This window comes from Microcebus murinus, chromosome X (assembly GCF_040939455.1).
Source record: "Microcebus murinus isolate Inina chromosome X, M.murinus_Inina_mat1.0, whole genome shotgun sequence".
NCBI classification, from domain to species: Eukaryota; Metazoa; Chordata; class Mammalia; order Primates; family Cheirogaleidae; genus Microcebus; species Microcebus murinus.
The window spans coordinates 91,126,831-91,147,182 of record NC_134136.1 but is presented as its reverse complement, the minus strand read 5'-3'; the positions used below and the strand labels follow the sequence as shown (position 1 = coordinate 91,147,182).

At 39.9% G+C, this 20,352-nt stretch overlaps 1 protein-coding gene across 2 annotated transcripts in view; it reads left to right on the top strand.

Annotated features, from left to right (window-relative positions):
- Positions 1 to 20,352, top strand: part of PIR (pirin) — a 95,360-nt gene that overhangs the window by 16,538 nt on the left and 58,470 nt on the right. For both annotated transcript variants that reach the window (XM_012784765.2, XM_012784767.3), the window contains exons 4-5: positions 15,174 to 15,257; positions 18,815 to 19,021. In XM_012784765.2, coding sequence (XP_012640219.2) covers positions 15,174 to 15,257; positions 18,815 to 19,021 — 291 coding nt within the window. The remainder of the gene's footprint in view (positions 1 to 15,173; positions 15,258 to 18,814; positions 19,022 to 20,352) is intronic.

The following is a 20,352-nucleotide window of genomic DNA, read 5'->3' as shown; positions in this document are numbered from 1 at the left end:
TTTAGAAATGAAAGCCTTGTGTTGCTAGGAACACCTCAGTCCTGAGCAAACTGGGATGGTTGGTCACTCCTGCTTAATGAAATTTAAAAACTTAGGAGGGACCCATCCTTCCTGCTTTGCAGGGACATTTTAGGATAGTCTTGTCCATTATGTTCTCAATTAGGCTGTGAGGTGTTTTAAAAAGTTTTTCACTACAAGCCTCAGCAAGTTCTTTGATTTTGTTCAGGAGAACAAAACCTCCCTGTTTCCAAGGGCGTGCCCGTCAGAAAAACCACGCTCATATTTACTGGTTGGTGGCAGGCAGCGTTTGCATGCAATGCCTGAACAATGTCCCAGAGAGGAAGGGAAAGGTCCTGGTGATTCACACCTAAAACTAAAACTTGTTTTTCTTTTCTTTTTTTTTTTTTTTTTTTTAGAGACAGAGTCTCACTTTGTTGCCCAGACTAGAGTGAGCGCCGCGGCGTCAGCCTGGCTCACAGACACCTCAAACTCCTGGGCGCAAGCAATCCTCCTGCCTCAGCCTCCCCAGTAGCTGCGACTACAGGCATGTGCCACCATGCCTGGCTGATTTTTTCCATATATATTAGTTGGCCAATTAATTTCTTTTTTTTAATTTATGGTAGAGATGGGGTCTCGCTCTTGCTCAGGTTGGTTTTGAACTCCTGACCTTGGGCAATCCGCCAACCTCGGCCTCCCAGAGTGCTAGGATTACAGGCGTGAGCCACCTCGCCCGGCCTAAAACTAAAACTTGTGACCAGATTCAAACCTCCCATTTCCCACACAGCCTTTTTTTTCTAGCTTGCTGTGCACCACTTTCAAAAGCAAACCATACCATCAGGGCTAAATTGAGACTGGGGGAAAAAAAAAGAGTTGATTAAATTCAACATCCATTTTGGAAAACTAGGAAAGAATACTTTCTCAATATCATAAAGACTCTATTGTTCAATGAGCAGCTTATGTCATATTGGACACTGAGACATTAGCCATCTTCCTATTAATATGATAAAGAAGACAAGACTGTCTACCAGCACCATTGCAATTTAATATGGTTCTGGAAACTTTGAAGCTATTAATAAATAAGAGTTATAGCTTTTATAAAGGAAGAGGAAAATTATTTACTAGTAGCTAATATGATAATAAAAGAAAGCCCCACAGTGGCCAAATCTGGCTTTGGTTGGTGAGTTGATTGGGGGAGGTAGGAGGGCTTGGGACTTGTCCTGAAGTTGTGATTACAGGGCAACATGTGGATCTTGGCACATATGTTGATTTGGTGTGATTTGGGGGTGAAGCTAACAGATTATAGGAAGGAAGCTAAAGCCACCTCCACCCCTAAGACATCCTTTGGCACCACCATACTAAGAATGTCAGCCAAAACCTCTTAGTAAATGGCTGGATATAAAATAACTATGTAAAAATCAACCACTTTCCTGCATTAAAGCAATAATCAGATGTAATGGGGGAAAACGTCTATTCATAATGGCAATATGAATCCCATATAACTCCTGAGAAAAAAGTTATTCTCCTTTGACCCAGTAATCCTACTTCTATAAATCTAATAATTTCCTGAAAAAAAAAAAACTACCCAAAGAAAGAAGAAAGGCTTCTTATACAAATGTTTATTCTGGTACAAATTTTAATAAAATGTGGTATATGTATACCATGGAGTACTATTCAGCTCTAAGAAACAACGGTGATATAGCACATCTTATATTTTCCTGGATAGAGCTGGAACCCATATTACTAAGTGAAATATCCCAAGAATGGAAAAACAAGCACCACATATACTCACCAGCAAACTGGTATTAACTGAGCAGCACCTAAGTGGACACATAGGTACTACAGTAATAGGGTATTGGGCAGGGGGGAGGGGAGCAGGGGGGCGGGTATACACATACATAATGAGTGAGATGTACACCATCTGGGGGATGGTCATGCTGGAAACTCAAACTTGTGGGGGGAGGGGGGGAAAGGGCATTTATTGAAACCTTAAAATCCGTACCCCCATAATATGCCAAAATAAAAAAAAAAGATAACAGAAAGAAAATAAATAAGAAAGGAACAAAACATTCAAAATAATAGTGGAATGATTATATATCTGAAATTGTATATAAGGAAGTTATTGTATATCTGGAAGATGGAATTTTATGCAGCATTATTTATAAAGACAAACATTGTAAACAATTTAAATATTCATTAATCATGGAGTGTGTAAATTGCAAGTTTCAACCTCCATAGCTATTAACATTTTGGGTGGCTAATTCTTTGCTGTAGGGGACTGTCATGTGTGTTGTAGGATGTTAGGCAGCATCCCTGGCCTCTACCCACTAGATGCCAATTGTATCCTTCTACCCCAGGTTGTGACTATAAAAAAATGTCTCTAGACATTGCCATCTGGGGGTAGGGTAGGGATAAAATCACCGTTGGTTGAGAAACAGTAGTTTAAATACATGTGTCTGATACAGTGGTTTGTCACACAGCCATTAAGAAATATGATACAGTTTGATATGTTCTAATATAGATACATGATATTTGGAAAGTGACAGAGGCAAGAGAAGGTCGTGGTAGCATAGTGTAGGATTTGTATTAAAAGCAAAAACTATATCTTTATTCTTTTTTAATGGTTTATGATCAATTTTATTGTGGGAAAGATGGACGATTGTAATGAATGGTTACTTCCACAGACTGCACTGATGCAAAGAAAATAAAATTTAAAAATACATAAAAAGAAGATGGTGCTTAGAGACAAAAGGAACATATAACAGATACAAATATATATTCACAAAGCTTTTTAAAAAATTAGTAGTTTTTAGTATATTCATAAGATTGTGCAACCTTCACTATTGATTCCAGAACATTTTCATCACCCCCAAAAGTAAACCCATACCCATTTTCAGTCACTTCCCATTTCTCCTTCCTCCAGCCCCTAGTAACCGCACTTTCTGTCTCTGGATTTATCTATTCTGAACATTTCATATAAAAGGAATCATATGATATTGTGGTCTTTTGTGTTTAGATTCTTTCACTTACTTAGGTTCATCCGCGTGGTAGCATGTATCAGTACTTCTTCCCTTTTTATAGCTGAATAATATTCTATTGTATGGATACATCACATTCTGTTTATTCATCTGTTGGGTTATTTCCACTCATACCTTTATTCTTGGGCATGCCTGGGTTGTCTCTGAAAAAACATTCAAGAAACTGGTAACATTACTTCTAGGGAAGGTTACAGGGTGATGAGGAAGAAGGGTGTGCAAGATTGTTAATTTCCATTGTCACTCTCTTTTTCTCTGTACCTTTAGAATTTTGAACTATTTATTAATTAGTTAAGAAGCTGATGTTTTCAAAATTCCTTCTTCACATACCAGCCCTTCAGATATTTAAAGGTAAAACCTGCTATCATGGCCAGTGAGAGTCCTGATGGTGACTTGCTCTCTAGGAACACTTGCTGAGGTTTCCTACCTGGGTTTGTCCTCTATTAAAATGGATCTGCTTTATGTTCCATGCCAGCCAACTGGATAAGGTAGTAATATGTGCCAGTGTGTGGTGGGAAGGGTGATGTGTGCACCATTAGAGGATTCCACCAAATTTAAAAGAGTGCCTCAAATCAAAAGAATAACTTTCTCCTCCACAACATATTTTCTAGGCAAAAGGAAATTAAAATAGTGAGTGCACGCCTGACGTTAGAAGTGGAGGCAGAGGACTTTGGGTTTGCACAAAAGTTAGTAAATGACTAAGGAGGAACGAGAGAGGTCCAGCTGAAGAAGTTTCACGTTCTGAGGGCGAAGCTATCTCTTCTAACAGAAAGGCCTGGGAAAATTTGGCCATTTAGTAAGGCCATAAGGAATAAATGAGACTTGACTCTGGACAGTGGAGGTAAAGGAGAAGGGCGTGGTGTGGGGATACAGTAGAAACAGTGCGTGGTCGGTCTAGTCAGGCCAAACATTGGATGTGTAAGGGTGGAGGTGGGGGATGTGATGGATCTAAAGCTGTAGGTTGGGCCATTATTGGGGAAGGCCTTCAAAGTCCAAGGTTAATCTCTAGTTATGGATGAATGAAAAGTCTCAAGTGAACACAATTGTGTTAAAGTAGAACCATCTTTAGCCTAGCACTTGGCCTTTGTGTAGAGTACCGTCTATGTTAATGCGTCTCAGATGGGGGTGATTTTGCCCACCTGGTTCGTCTGGCAATTTCTGCGGTCATTGCTGGTTGTCACAACTGGAGGGTGCTACTGCCATCTAGTGGGCAGAGGCCAGGAATGCTGCTCAATATCTTAGTTCACAGAACAGTTCCCATAGGAAAGTCTTAAACCCTGTTCTGTGTCAACGACCATAGGTCACATGAGGGAAAGTAGCAGTTGAACTGAAATATTCTTCGAAAGTAGTCCAAATAAATTCCCAACACATTTCCCCGCCCAACCCACATTACAATTATAAACAAAAACCATTCATGTCTTAGGGGCGACATTCCCAGAGTTCTTAAGTAGAAAAATCCACAGGTGGTGGGGGGACTTAATAAAGACTGTAAGCCAGTCATTAAAATATTATTTTATGTCACCACATATAAAATAATGCTTTTCAAGCGAGACTAAAAATAAGTCCAAAATAAATTAACATAGATCATTACATAATAAAAAGCTTCATGCAAATATTCAGCACTGTTAGCAAAGCCACTTCAAAGTTATCCAATCAATAGACTTTTATTTTTATTTTATTTTATTTTTTATTTTAGCATATTACGGGGGTACAAATGTTTAGGTTACATATATTGCCTTTGCCTTGTCCAAGTCAAAGCTACAAGTGTGTCCATCCCCCAGACGGTGCACACCGCGCCCATTAGGTGTGAATTTACCCATCACCTTCTCTCCCCTCCCACCTGCCTGACCCCCGATAAATGTTACTTCTATATGTGCACTTAAGTGTTGATCAATAGACTTTTATAATGAAAGGCCTGACCACACAGGATTAAGCCCAAAGGAAAATTTCCATGTAATAATATTAACAACCATTTTATGAGAAGGTTCATGTGTTTATGCATTGCCTCTAAGCCTCACAACAACCTTGAAAAGTAGGAATTGTTATCCCCCCATTTTACAGATGAGGAAACTGAGGTTCAGAGAGGTGGTGACTTGCTGAGTTTATATAGCCCATGCAGTGCAGGATTCGGTGGGCCCATCTGATCCCAGACCCACACTGTCCATGTTTCTATGCTATCACTCCTTCTGGAACAAAGTTCCCTTTCTCTACATCTGATATTTTCTCCATACATTGACACGTTCCGGTGATTAAAAAAATTTTGATACTATTAGAAATGAGATTGCACAGGTGGCCTAGATCACATAAATGTGAACAACCCATACTCCTGCTACTCACTTACTGTGGGACCTAATGCTTTCATGGTCCAGGGATCCAGATTTTCCTACCTGTAAGTGCAAAATAATGCTCTCACTTGTCCTCTAAACTTCCAGTATAATGAGGAAACGGATTAGATGGGTTGTACCTGGCTACTTAAGGACAATCATTTAACTTCTTAAAGTTGCAAGGAGACTGTTCATGATCTAGTAATAACATAATTAACAAATTCATACTTTTAATTGCTTATGACGTTTTATTACAATCTAAAACCTTTTTTTGCCTCTTTCTGTATACTCTTTTGCCCCACCCCACACCAGCTTTGGACCAAAATTTCATTCTTTTAAGGCTTACCTGGGAGAATGTTCCTCCATGAATCAGTCCTTCATTCCTCCAGATTCTTCATCAGAATTAATCTTTCTTCTGTGTTTCCACTGGGGATGCTTGTATTTCTCTGTAGCTTTCACTTCTCTTATCTGCATATTTTAGTAGTTTATGCCCTTGCTAGAGTGGTAGCTTTTGTACGTAGGGAAGGAATGATCACTGTGTTCCTTCTGGATGATTCCTAACTTCCTGTTCATGAGTCCGTGATGACATTTTCTCTCGTGTGGGCCAAAATGAAAGAAAGTGAGGGGAGATGAAGAGGGAAACTGCGAGTGTGTAAAGTAGTGGGTCTTTCCAAGCAATAAATTTGTTTTATTTAAAAGATTATTCTTTATTTCTTCATTTTCTGGTTGTTAAAATGGCCTTTCCTTTATGAAATGGTGACCACAATAGATGATTTTTCCCTTACACAATCTGAATTTAAAAGTTTGCACCCCCCACCACCACCACTGAGGAGCATTCTGTAAAATACTTCACCAGTACTCTTGAAAATTATCTAGCTCATGAAAAAGAAGGAAAGAGTCAGAAACTGTCACAGGTAGAAGAAACCAGGGAGACAGGATGACATGGAGCAAGAAAAGGACATTCATAGAAAAACTAGGGAAAGCCACATAAGTTATACACTTTAGTTAATAGTAATGTATCAATGCTGGTTTCTTAGTGTTGACAAATGCACTGAAGTGTACATAGTATGTATTAGTAATATGTAAATGGTAGGAGAAGCTGGGTGAAGGGTACACTGGAACTCTCTGCATGATCTTTACAACTTTTCTGTAAATCTAAAATTATTCTGAAATTAAAATTTTATTGAGACAAAAGGAAAAGAAAAAAATTGGCATCCCTCTCTAAGACCCCTATATTATAAAATGTTTTATTACTTCTTGAAGTCCAAAATCCTGGGACCGTGGCCTAATAACATCAAGTACAATGAACATTAAAAGTTTGAGAAAATAGGCCAGGCACGGTGGCTCACGCCTGTAATCCTAGCACTCTGGGAGGCCGAGGCGGGTGGATAGCTCGAGGTCAGGAGTTTGAAACCAGCCTGAGCAAGAGCAAGACCCCATCTCTACTATAAATAGAAAGAAATTAATTGGCCAACTAAAAATACATATGCAAAAAATTAGCCGGGCGTGGTGGTGCATGCCTGTGGTCCCAGCTACTCTGGAGGCTGAGGCAAGAGGATTGCTTGAACCCAGGAGCTTGAGGTTGCTGTGAGCTAGGCTGATGCCACGGCACTCACTCTAGCCTGGGGGACAACAAAGCGAGACTCTGTCTCAAAAAAAAAAAAAAAAGTTTGAGAAATTAAATCTCTATAGTGAATCCAGTCAGGGAATCATAATGATGTACCATAAAAAGGTGAAATTTTAACAAAATATTAAAACAAAGGGAAAATTGACACGAGTCCCTCAAACCAACCCCTCTGTAAGGGCCCTGTGAGCCCTATGTGCAAAGGAGCCTTTGCAGGCACTTCATTCTTAAGCATCTGCCTTGACAACTTTTACATGGAGACTGTACTGAGCAGAATAACTTACCCCTGTGCCGCAATGTAGTTGGTCCCTTAATGACTGGCTGCCACACAGTCTTTAAGCAGAGACGTATTTAGTAATCAGTGGATCTGTTGGCAAGACATGTACCTGGTTGGGTGAGGTCTGACTGTAGAAAAATAGTGAGCACACATCATTTGGGTCAGCAGAGGGCTCTCTTAAGCAACAATAGTTCTAACAACCCACTTTCTCCCCTAGGTGCAGATAGAACACTTTTGTTTGTGGAAATTTGAGTGGTCATAGAAGTTGGCAAACCATTCATTCCCTAGAGGCCCCTTCATTATAACATAGAAGATGAAACAGTGGAAGCGAATACCTTGAGCACAGTTTTACCGGATGTAGGTGCCAGTTAAAGAGTTGGGCTCCTGATTACATTGGGACCCAAAGGGTGTTTGTCTGAAGGGATTCCTGAAAAGATTGAATCCCGGTCTGGGTCTGAAGAGGAAGGGGACTTTTCTGGCCCCAGGGCTCTAGAAGCAGCCAGAAGGTTGTAAGGGAGTCTGTAATTCAGTTCACCTGAGTAGTTAGGTTGGGGAATATGATCATCACAGAACCTTGATGTGCACTTCAGAAATTTTAAGCAGAGTGAAAGGAAAGTGAGTATATTTGGGAGACTTTCAAGAACGGGAACATCATAAAAAATAAGAGAAAAATAAGTCAGTTATTCTTTTCTTTGTAGTGAGACATTGTTAGGTAGAACTCTTGAACGTCCATACCATAAAAAGATCCCATGACCACCTCATCTTGGGAGTCTGCGGCTCTGGATCAGTCCATCAACCTCTTCCCTTTGCCCAAGAATCAGGAGGCCTATTTTCAGCTTTGCATACAATAGCACTGGGACTCAGAGAGCCTAGCCAGTTAGCTTGAAGCCATGGAAGCTGGCAAAGTCCTCCTGTTACCCATGTGAAACCCCTGCAGTGCTGGCTGCTATTGCAACTCCCATTAGATCTCTCCTCTGAGGCAAGCACTGTGCACACGACACATGCGGTGCTGCCAATATGGCGTCGGCATTGGTAAGGCAGTATGGGAGGGTGAAGATAGTTTTATTCTCAGCTACAGAAAATGCTGTTATTAACAGTGTAACCTTAATCCCACTAAGCCATGACATTTTAATCAGTAATATGTAGGTAATAATATATTCCTAGGATCACATGCTTTGTAAATGCTGAAATGCTATACAAATACAAGATGCTATTCATTCATTCATTCATTCAACAAATCTTTAGTGCCAGCTGTATACTAGGCATTGTTGTAGTCGAGTAAAAGAAACAAGTCCCTGCCTTCAGGGGGGTTACAGTCTCTTAGTGAGGATGGACAATAAATGAATAACTAAATAATTATATGATATAGTATCCCATAGGGAACTCTGCAGGATGGTGGCAGGGAAATATCAAAGCAGGACCTGACAGAGCTTTAAAATACTTGGATTTGTGAATTGGCGAAATACCTGAACCTTGTTGTTGTTTATCTTTTCCTTTTTGTTAAAATCACCTTTTGGTGCTTGTGAAGGTATGTATGTGGGGTTGGGATTGGGTGAGTCAATTTAATGGGGTGATTTTCCAGTTTTCTGCACAAGTCATTAGAATATTTTTGTAAAATAACGTGGGTCCTTAATGGTATGCATCCAAACATAATGTTGTATCCTTGAAGACTACTTAGCAGCTTCTATTATGCAATATGTTCTGTGCTGGCATGTCTTATCGGCCATGACCTCACTCATGTTTTTGTTTTGTTTTTCTCTTTTTCCTAATCAGCTAGTCGTAGGAATAAAAACTAACATTTTAGGGCAAGTGGAAATTAAAGGAAAACATAGTTTCCCCTATAATATAAACTTTATATGTAATATAATCAGATCTTGCATCTTATTCCCAAACACCGAATGAAGGGCTCACACTCTGCCTCCTACCAACCTGAAACAACAAACTATATTATCTCTTGTGTTGATTCTTCAGAATTAATTTATAGTTCTTTCAGGTACACTTTTCCTATATTTCACATGGCAGTTGACACTTGTCTTTCATCATTGTTGTGGGTTTGTATCCTTCTCCCCCCCCAAAAACACAAACACACGAAGAAATAAAAAGCGACAAGGAAGCACAAATATTTAGCAAAACCCCGTGGGATGGACTAGAAGGAGGAAAAGAGGAAGCAGGACCAAGAAGCACGTCAAGTGCTTTGAGAAAACACCTGTTTCAGATTACAGATTTCTTACTTAATTAGACACACGCAACTCTTGAGTTTAAACATAACACTCACAATTCGTCAACCACCCACGGCAATTCTCCAGGTGTTTGTGATTATGTAATGCCTTAAAAAATCATCTGGATTTTGTCAACTCCCAGAAGCACTGCTTCAGCTTTTTAAAAAATCCTCTCCAGATATTAATTTATATGTAAGTCCCCAGTCTAGCATTTATAGCACTTAGCAAAAATAAATAAATAACATAACATAAATAAAATAGAAGATTATAGTAAATAAAAGATAAGTGGCTTTCTTGGTTTCTGATTTTCCCCCACCAAGGCTGAAAGTATGCTTTTTGCTTTAAGTAGTAAAAGGTAGTCATTATGCATTCAATAAAACTTCATTGACCAGACTTCTGTAATTCAGACTTTATAGTATTTAGAATGAAAGAAATGAGGTTAATTCTTGTATTACCTGGGAAAAGAAGATGTCCACACTGCAAAGGTAGAGGAAAAAAGGGGATAACAATCTTTTCCATCTTTTAAAAAACAGTGTTGAAATTGCTACCTAAAATCAGATTTGACAAAAACACTGTCTCTTGGTGTTCTCTTAAATTTTCATCCTGAAATGAGTCATGCTCACCACAATTTACTTCTTAAAGTTGCCTGACATTTTTAGATGGTTAGCAACTCAAAAGCCCTTAGGCTCGGATAATTGAAAAATATTTGGGGATGGAAAAGCATATGATTTGAAAGAGATTTCTTTGAGAACCCAAAGGGGAACTTCGGCCCAAACAAAATGGAATTGCCCTTCTTATGCAATTATTTTAATTAAAAATGCATGTGCAGGCCGGGCGCTGTGGCTCACGCCTGTAATCCTAGCTCTTGGGAGGCCGAGGCGGGTGGATTGCTCAAGGTCAGGAGTTCAAAACCAGCCTGAGCAAGAGCGAGACCCCGTCTCTACTATAAATAGAAAGAAATTAATTGGCCAACTGATATATATATAAAAAAATTAGCCGGGCATGGTGGCGCATGCCTGTAGTCCCAGCTACTCGGGAGGCTGAGGCAGGAGGATCGCTTGAGCCCAGGAGTTTGAGGTTGCTGTGAGCTAGGCTGACGCCACGGCACTCACTCTAGCCTGGAAAACAAAGCGAGACTCTGTCTCAAAAAAAAAAAAAAAAAAAAAAAAAAAAAAATGCATGTGCAGTAGGACAAGCAATGTGATTTTAGACACCACTCCTTATAGTTTGGCTGGTTGTTTAAAAGTTGGAAGCTTTTAACTTTTCCCCTTAAATATTTAAGCTTTGTATTGGATCCTAAGTGCTTTCTTCCTATTCTGACATGAGTGCCTGCTGTAGAAATCACAGGTCTGTTCCACCCAGTAACACATGTTATAGTTGGAGCTACATTGTCCTCATGTGTAGTATGGAGTTATTCTGATTCTTAGTGTTTCCCCTCACGTCTCATTGCCCTGTTCACCTAAGCAGGGAACAGATATTCACCAGTGTCTATGTAGAATAAAGCATATCATTTATATTCATCCACTGATTAGCAGCAGCATCTTAATTTTTTTCCAAAATAAAAAAGTCATTTCAGTTATAAGAAAGCAAATTACTGATTGCAGAAAATTCCAACTATCAGAAAAATGGAAAAAAGATAATAAAACACACCTGCAATTCTACCATCTGGAGATGACCACTGTTCACATTTTGATGTGAGTTCATCTGAGCACCTCCATGCATGCTAACACGACTGGATACAAATTTATTTAAATGAGCCTATTTAAATGCATTGTTTCATTTGACTCCTTTAAATAGAATTGCTGTTCTGTAACTTGCTTTTTCAATTAAATATTTCATTATCCTGTGTCAATAAATAAAGATCTACATCACTTTTTAACAGTTGCATAGTATTTTCTTACATGGCTATACTATAATTTAGTTAAGTGTTCGTATTAACCCATCATCTAGATTGTTGCTGTCTTATACTATTATAATAAACATTGCAAAGAATAGATTTGTGAAGACATTTTGTATTTTTTTGCCTCCTTAGATTTAAATCTTAGAAGTGTATCATTTGCATTTAAATCCTTCATCCATTTGGAACACGTTTTTGTATATACTGGGGACTTACTCTCTTTCCTCATAGGGTCAGTTAATTGTTCCAATGTCATTTATTAGACAGTGCATTCTTGCCACATTGATTTAAAATTGCTTTTATCTTATATTAATTGCCCATACAAATGGGTCTCTTCTATTCCTATGCCTATGTCGTATTGATACCATTACCATAGCAAGTTCCCAGCTGGAGGTTTAGACTTCAAACCTAGAACCTCTCATTTCTGTAGCTGTCTGCCTGCCACCTGCTGGGGTAAAGGTTCTGTACCCAGTGTACCTCAACGACACTGTTCTACAGGATGAAACACAGTCCTCATGACAGCCAGTCCTGATTTGCACTGTAGTAAGTGTTCAGTAAATATTTGGCTTCAAGAACTGCCATCTGATAAAGTTAAGAAGAGGAGGGTTTATTATTATATAAGGCTACAATATAAATCTTCAACAGCATGGCAGTAGCAGGTCTTTTATTGCCTTTAATTTGGGAATTAGAAGGCATAGTAAATAATGGCCTGTTTTTCCAGCCTGAATTCTTAGCCAACTGTGAAGATAAAAGAGTAAGAAAGATAGCAGATGAAAATATGCATTTATTGCTGATCAAGCTGATATTGGAGAAGGTGGCTTATATCTGCAGGCAGGTGGCCTTCTGGATACTTTGCCTGAAAATTAGGCAGATTTTGATTTCACCAGCTGTGCTGGACCCCTGCAGACCACCATGGGGTGAGACGCAGGGGCAAAGAGCAAAGAGAATACTTGCTTTCTGTGGGCAGGCTGAATCCCAAGAGAAGGGGGCAGAGAGGGTTCGGCTCTGCAAACTCCATTTCTTCTTTCAAATCTACCAATCCCACTTACTCTCTGTCTTCCCTGTGAGAATATAAGCTTCCTGAAGACAGTTACTGTATCTGTCTTTTCCACTTTTTAAAAAATCTCTCAACACAGTATTAAGACATTGTAGGACTTCAGCGATGTATTTTGTAGGACTTCAGTGCAATGTAGTCTGTTCAGTACATTAATAAATGATTATTTTTGGTGAACTTACCTTCTTAATTTATTATTTTAAAATTACTATATCATAGGTTTTATATCTGTGAATTGATATCTTGTGATTATTTCCCAAATACACAAATGTAGAAAGAAAATGATAAATAACCATTGACATTTATGATTTATAAAACAACTTTTTGAATTTTCATATTTAAAAAAGACTGGTTAGCTCTACTTCATATACCTTATGGTAAAGCAAAAACATAGACTACAAAAACAATCTGGCCTTGACATATTTGAGGAGTTCTTTTATGGGGGAGGAAATCATTTTGTTTATGTAAAATAGCAGTATATTATGTATGTGCTGAAAACTTTATAAATATTTTCCCTTACCTCTTGGGCATATTATTTTTTGTTATACTTTCTTTAAATATTTTAATATTTTCACTGTTTCTTTTTGTGGTTTTAGGGATTTGTTGGTAAAAGCATTATTTATTTTAAAATACTGATTTAAACTGTTTTATTTGGTTCAACATATTTAAGTAAAAATTAAGTCTAGCTACCTGATTACAAGAGATGTTGGGATTTAATCACAGACTGCATTTTCTGGTTCATTCATTTAATAACGGCCAATAAAATTTTGGAGTGAAAATTTTAAGACTAAAAAGGACAAATGCACTAAGCTTTAAAGAAGACATTGGGATGGCAATGTGCAAAAAATTTATCCAATAGTGTAAATGTCAGAACTTGTTGCCCTTAAGTCTGAGGTGGGGAGCCACACGTGGTTTCCAGATAAACATGGTTTTGCACACAGCTTTCGGAACTGTTTAAGCTGATTGGTATTTCTTGTAGGAGTTAACAGATGAATTTCACAAATGTGTACGAAATGAGCAAAATGGATTGTAGAATACAAATAGATCACACAAGAAGAGCCTGCATTTTGACATATACACATTTAAAGCTTTAAGTGTTAAATTGTATTTTTCAAATAACAATGTTACCAGGTCCCTGAGGCAATCTAAAATTCTTGCTAAGTATATGGTATCTTTTTAATCTTTCTTTGGTAGAGTAATCATAATAACCTTAAAATGAGAATTTTAGAGTTGCTTGATTTTTCCTTTTAGCAGAATAATGAAATAAGAAGGGATTGATTTTCTTTTGCTTTTAAGACTTGGTGCCCATCGCCTTCTACCAAGAGGTACTGTGATTGCAAAACATCCTGGGAAAGTGTTTCTGTCCATACAGAATGCCTACCATAGCTGACTGCTGATTTTCAAATTCATTTTATCTAGAGCTGTGCTGTCAGATAGAACTTTCTGTGAAAATGGAAATAGTTTATAATCTGTGTTATCCAATATGGTAGTCATTAGCCACACGGGGCTTTTGAGCCCTCAAAATGTAGTCGGTACAACTGAGGTGCTAAATTTTTAATTTTCTGTAATTTTAATTAATTTAAACTTAAACAGCCACACATGGCTAGTGGTTACTGGACAGAACAGAATTTCTTTCCACTTTTAGATTTAGTATGCACGTGCCCCTGGAAAAGTTGACTTTAACTTATGAATTAAATATTTGACATATTTCATAAACATTATTGAGTACCTAGTGAGTTTGTGTGCCTGGTGTCAGAAATACGTTTTATTTGGATTTCTTGAATCAGCGTTTTTGGGGAAGGTGTGGAGACCTGAGGTATGTCCTCCCCCACACCTGTGTAAACAGGGACGACCCCGCTGTTTTGACAGGGGCTGTCTCTCTTTCACCCTGAGCCCCACGGCCTACCACAGCAGGGCTGAGGGGGTAACTGGGGGGCTCCTTTTACCTGTCTGTGAACTCTGGCATGCTCAGGGCTGCATCTGTTGGGAGGAAGGATCACCTGTTTGGAATTCTCTCGGAGACATTGTATGGGTTAGTACAGCCCTGTCACTGAAATTTATTCCCTCAGCTTGCTCTACTGTCTTCGTTGCTCCTGACATTTTCCTCAACAAACCCTCTGTGTAAAAAAACCAAACAACTCTTCACAGCTACCCAATACATACGTTTTCTTTTTCTTTTTTTCCACTTTCATTGTTTCAATGAACATGAAACTTAAAGACAGAAAAGCCAAAGGACAATGACAAATAGGTATAATTGACAAGTGGAAATTGTATATATTCAAGGTAGACAACATGATGTTTTGATATAAGTATACATTGTGGAATGAATTAACATATTAACTTATTAACATATCCTTCACCTCACATCGTTACCTGTGTGTGTGTGGTGAGAATACTGAAGATTTCCTCTCTCAGCAAGTTTCAAGTGTACATTATTATTAGCTTGAGTCACCATACTGAACACTGGGTCTCCAGAACTTATTCATGTTGAACACCTTTTCATATGCTTGTTGGCCATTTATATGTCTTCCTTGGAAAAATGTCTATTCAGGTCCTTTGGCTATTTTTTTAAAGTAAGGGCAACCTGCAGAATGGGAAAAAATATTTGCAAGCTATATTATCCAATCAGAGGTTAATATCCAAAATATACGAGGAAGTCATATAAGTCAATAAAAACAACAACACCCCCCAATAACCCAATTAAAAAATGGGCAAAGGACCTATTTTTTATTTGTTTTTTTTAAAGGTATCTTACCTCCTGGAAGGAGGCAGCATGGCCCATGAAGACTTCTGTGGACACGTTGGTAAAATGAACCCAGGAGACCTGCAGGTATGGCCAAGGACAAGGAATTGCTGGTGGTTTAGTGTTTGGGGGTGCATGCTTGGTCCCAGTTCCAGCACACTCACCCTTTCTACCCTCTCTCCCTTATGTGCTTGACCTTTCCTTTTCTCCAGATCCTTCCACTCAGCCTGGAAACCTGCACAGGTCTCTTGTATTCCTCTTTCACATTTTCCTCAATCTTTCACTTTTTAGTTTCCACCTAGGCTTCTTACATTTCTCAAAAGAGTAACAAAGGGTGACTGTCTCAACTTTCTCATCTTCCATTTTGTCCCCCACTCACTGAAATTAGAGTTAGCTTCTCAGCACACCCCTTCCAAACCTTTACTGAAGCGATTCAGGTAATACTCACTTGTGATGTTCCAGTTGGCAAATTCAGTGACTGCTTCATTCTCCTCTTTCTAGACTTCTCTGCTGCATTTGAGACATTTCCAAATGTCTCAAATATTTCTCTTTCAACTCATTTGCAGGGTTAGGTGTTTTCACTTAAGACAATGACCCAAATTCTTCCACCATTCTAGTTTTGTCTGAGATGTGTTACAACTAAAATCCCCTAACATGTTTGGGTCATCTTTTTCAGTTTTGTAAGTCTGAACTCTATATCAAGTATTTTTCTAGGATTTTATACACACACACACACACACACACACACACATAGTGGAATGATGAATGCACATATTTGAATCATGTTATTTCAATGAACTCATGTTCATTGAATTTAAAGACAGAAAAGCAGAAGGACAAAGATTCATGGTGAAAAGTCAACAGTAACCTCTTGGTGGAGCAGAACGTGAAATGGAGACTGCCTACAAGGGTAGATATGATGACTGGAGGTGTCCTGATCATGGTAGTTAGTGGTGACTTCTTCCATCTGCACCATCGGGCTGACTCAGCAGCCATCCATGTGAGGCGCTGGTCAACACTTGTTCTATCATTATAATTTCACGTTTGATTAGGATGATGATTGCATAGTGTCTTTCAGTTTATTCAGTGTTTTCATATACACGATCCCTTTGAGATAAGTACTGTTTTTATCTCATTTTAAAAACTAGGGAATGGGGATTTAAAGATGTTTTTAAAGAAGGATGCCCATGGCCTCAGAGCCAATAAATTGGTGGGTCTCCAAATCCAATAGGTGGGCCATTTTAAGAAAGATATTGCCAAACTAGCTTATATCTAACTAAAGAGGAAAACCAAGGCATTGAAAATATGAAGAACACTGTTAAGGGAACAGGAAAATGCTTAAAAATTGGAGGATGTCATTGAAGGAAACCAATAGCTATCTATCATCAGACAGAGGAAATGCAGCATGAGAGGGTATTTAGATCTACTTTATATTGTATCAGAGCGGGATCAGCACATTTTTTCTATAGTGGCCAGATAGGTTTTGGGGGCCATGTGGTCTCTGTTGCAACTTCTCAACCCCGTCATTGTATCGTGAAAGCAGCCACAGGCAGCACGCCAGCGAATGGGCGAGTGTATGTGCCAGTAAACCTTTACAAAAACAGATGGCAAGCTGCATTGGGCCCTTAGGCTATAGTTTGCCAACCCCTACATCAGAAGGTTTAACAAACCTTTCCAAATAGAAGAGAGAGGGAAATCTATTTAGACTTAACAAAAGAAAGAAATCTTCAAAATATGCATTGACATTTCTGATCTTGGAACTAGTAATGCTCATTCTTGTCTCAAAGTCTTTTTTTTTTTACATGCTGTTGTTGCCTTTGCACTGAATCCTCTTCCCCTTCCCCTGGTCACTTCTTACTCCTTGTTTGGATCTCAGTCTGAAGGCTGCACCCTCCGATAAGCTGCCTTGGACGGGGCAAGCTACTTCACGTACTTACAGAACCCTGTCATCCTTCACAGCACCAAGTGCAATCGTAATGGCAATAATTACTTGCATAATTGTTCGTTTAAGGATTTTTCTCCCCAAAAGGGCCATGTGAAGGATGCTGCTGGTAGGCTGCATCCTACCCCCTTGGCCCACGACTGAGTTCAGGTGGTGATGGTCCCCATGCGTGCACACAGCAGCCCACCTCGAGTGCTGCTACTCTGCCCAAGGGCTTTCTCCAGCCCAAGTGGTGGGGATTGAACACTCCCATGGGAACTGGGGTGGGAATCAGAGTCTCAATACCCTCACTTCCTCTCTCCTCCATGCAACAATTCTAAAGTGCATCTCCGTGGTTCCCAGTACCATTGAGCCCCAGGTGTTCACAGTTGTAACCTGCTCGTTCACACTCCTCTTCAGCTTTCCCCCTTGCCTGTCTCACTCTTACTCACTGCTCACTTGTGCTTTCAGCATCACTTTCCAAATCAAGTACCTGCACATAAGTCCTTGACTTGGGATCTTCTATGGGAGATCCCAAGCTAAGATGGGCAGGAAACACATCTAACATGATCCATCCCTTCAACCCCAGATTCTGAGATTAGCATCTGGGACTGCCCCCTGACTCTGCTCTTAATAAAGAAATAGACAAACGCTTGATGAATATATACAATGCTGGAGGCAATTATCGTTTCTCCAAGTAGTGAGGACTCCATTACCGGAATTGAGTAACCAGAGAGGCAAGTCAGCCGTCTGCAGTGTAGTGGATACTGGGGACCTGCAATGGTGTATTTAGGCCCACACATGTGTCCTCCAGCTGCTGGGAATACTGGCTGCTGAGGCTCATGGCTGGATCCCTCCCTGGGCCTGCCCTCTGCAGCAGGGAATTGCCTCTCCCAAAGTTGTGCTTTCTACTTGTGGGTGGCCCACAGTGAATGGCTTGCTGATGTGGAGGTGTAAAAACTTGGCCGCCTTGCCTCAAGTTGGGATAATTCTGAAGGTTCATCCCAACTCCACTTAGGATTGGCTAAGCCCTCTGTTGTAACTGCACTGCTGGTTGGCTTCTTCCCCTGCCTGATCCCGCTTTTCTCAAATCTGCCTGCAACCCTCCATCTTAAAGCTCAATCTAAGACTCAAGGATATCAAAGAGGGTATTCTTCCATTTGTAGGAATTTCAGTTCTGATGCATTGATTTCAAACGAGGAAGCATAGGAAGCATTTGGACAACTGCAAAGGGCTCTAGCAGTTGTCACTGATGTTGTTTTGTTTTGTTTTGTTTATTGAGACAGAGTCTCACTTTGTTGCCCAGGCTAGATTGAGTGCCATGGCATCAGCATAGCTCACTGCAACCTCAATCTCCTGGGCTCAAGCGATCCTCCTGCCTCAGCCTCCTGAGTAGATGGGACTACAGGCATGCACCACCATGCCCGGCTAATTTTTTGTATATGTATTTTTAGTTGGTCAATTAATTTCTTTCTATTTTTAGTAGAGACGGGGTCTCGCTCAGGCTGGTTTCGAACTCTTGACCTTGAGCAATCCTCCTGCCTTGGCCTCCCAGAGTGCTAGGATTGCAGGCATGAGCCACCGCGCCCGGCCTGTCACTGATGTTTGTTATTCCTCTGGATGCCTTGGTAACGCCTTCCTTAGTGACAATGTTGTAATTGTTCCACCTGCAGACTTGTTGGGAGCGTAGTTAGCTTTCCTTCTTGTTGGTTTGGTGTTACAGTGGATGACTGCAGGCCGGGGCATCCTGCACGCCGAGATGCCTTGCTCAGAGGAGCCAGCCCATGGCCTACAACTGTGGGTTAATTTGAGGAGCTCAGAGAAGATGGTGGAACCTCAGTACCAGGAACTGAAAAGTGAAGAGATCCCTAAACCCAGTAAAGATGGCGTGACAATTGCTGTCATTTCTGGAGAAGCCATGGGAATAAAGGTAAGCCATGCTATGTGTGTCTATGAGACCTGAGGTGGGCAGTGACATAAGGGTGGTCCCTTCTGGGTCACCAGCTCTCATTGGGTTTATTGTAATTCACATCCCTTGGATTGGACTTGCTTCATAGGTATCAGAATAAGTGCAACCTAAGGGAACCCAGAAATTTTTCTGCTGCATGAAAACCCATAAAGTTAGAGAATTATAAGAAAGCAAGCCTATATAAAGAATTTAGTCTAAAAGCAATTTTCAAGATACGCCTTAATATGTGTGCTGATTTAGCCCAATTCCTTTCATTATAGTGCAATTTTATGCTTTTATTATAGCTCCTTGGAACTGCAAGATCACAACCTTTAAAAAAAATCAAAAAGCAAGACCAATGGTACTTCAGAAAGAATTATGTAAATGACTTATGCCCAACTTAGTAAGGGAAGCACATTACTACATTATAGAAAGTTTATTTTTTAAAATTAACTTGACCATTATTTATTTAACCCATGCATAACATGCCCTATACATTCTTCTCAACTGAGTACTTTATACTGTTTAGATTAAGGGTCCCACCTTTTTGATCAAATGAGATAAACTTAGGCTAAAGATTATGAACATATTTGTAGGAGGAAAGGGGTGTGGCAAGTACTGTGTTAATTGCACACCAGAACTGCTTTTGGAGAGGCTAGGATTCCTCATACCAACCGGTTTGAGGCATTGGTGAATTGGGTAGTGTGCTCTCTTAGGTGGGGTTTCCTAGAAGCAGACCCTGAGATGAGGATTCCTGTGCAAATGATTTTTAAGGGAGTGCTCCTGGGAAAATATAAAAGGAACCAGGACAAGGTAGGGGAGGAAGCCAAGCAAGAGTGCCATCTCAGGCAAAGTCCAGAAGAGAGTGGCTTCTGCTTGATCCTGTAGGGGACTGGGGAGGATCAGTATGCCTCAGAGTTGTCCTGACCCACCGTGAGCAAGGGAGCTGGGCTTTCATGTTTCCTCACCTAGCAGTCATTGGTCTTGGCTATCAACTTTGGGATAGAGGGCACAGAAATGGTTAAAAGGGATCCAAGAGGATCTGATTGGGGCCTTGACATCAAGTACCACACATGGCACCTGGCATTGAGAATATTAAGATATTGGGAGCTGCTTTGCCATTCTCCCAGTGGTTAACCAGCACTTAAAACTATTTTAAGTAGTAACTTAGTAAATTTTAATTTTTTAATCACTTCAGTACGGTGCTCACTGGCCGCAAAACTTTGCCCACAGCCGGCACTCATAGCCCGCACGATAGTTTGTGCTGTGCATTGATGATGAATCCATTTTGCTCTTGTGTGATGAGGAAAGCT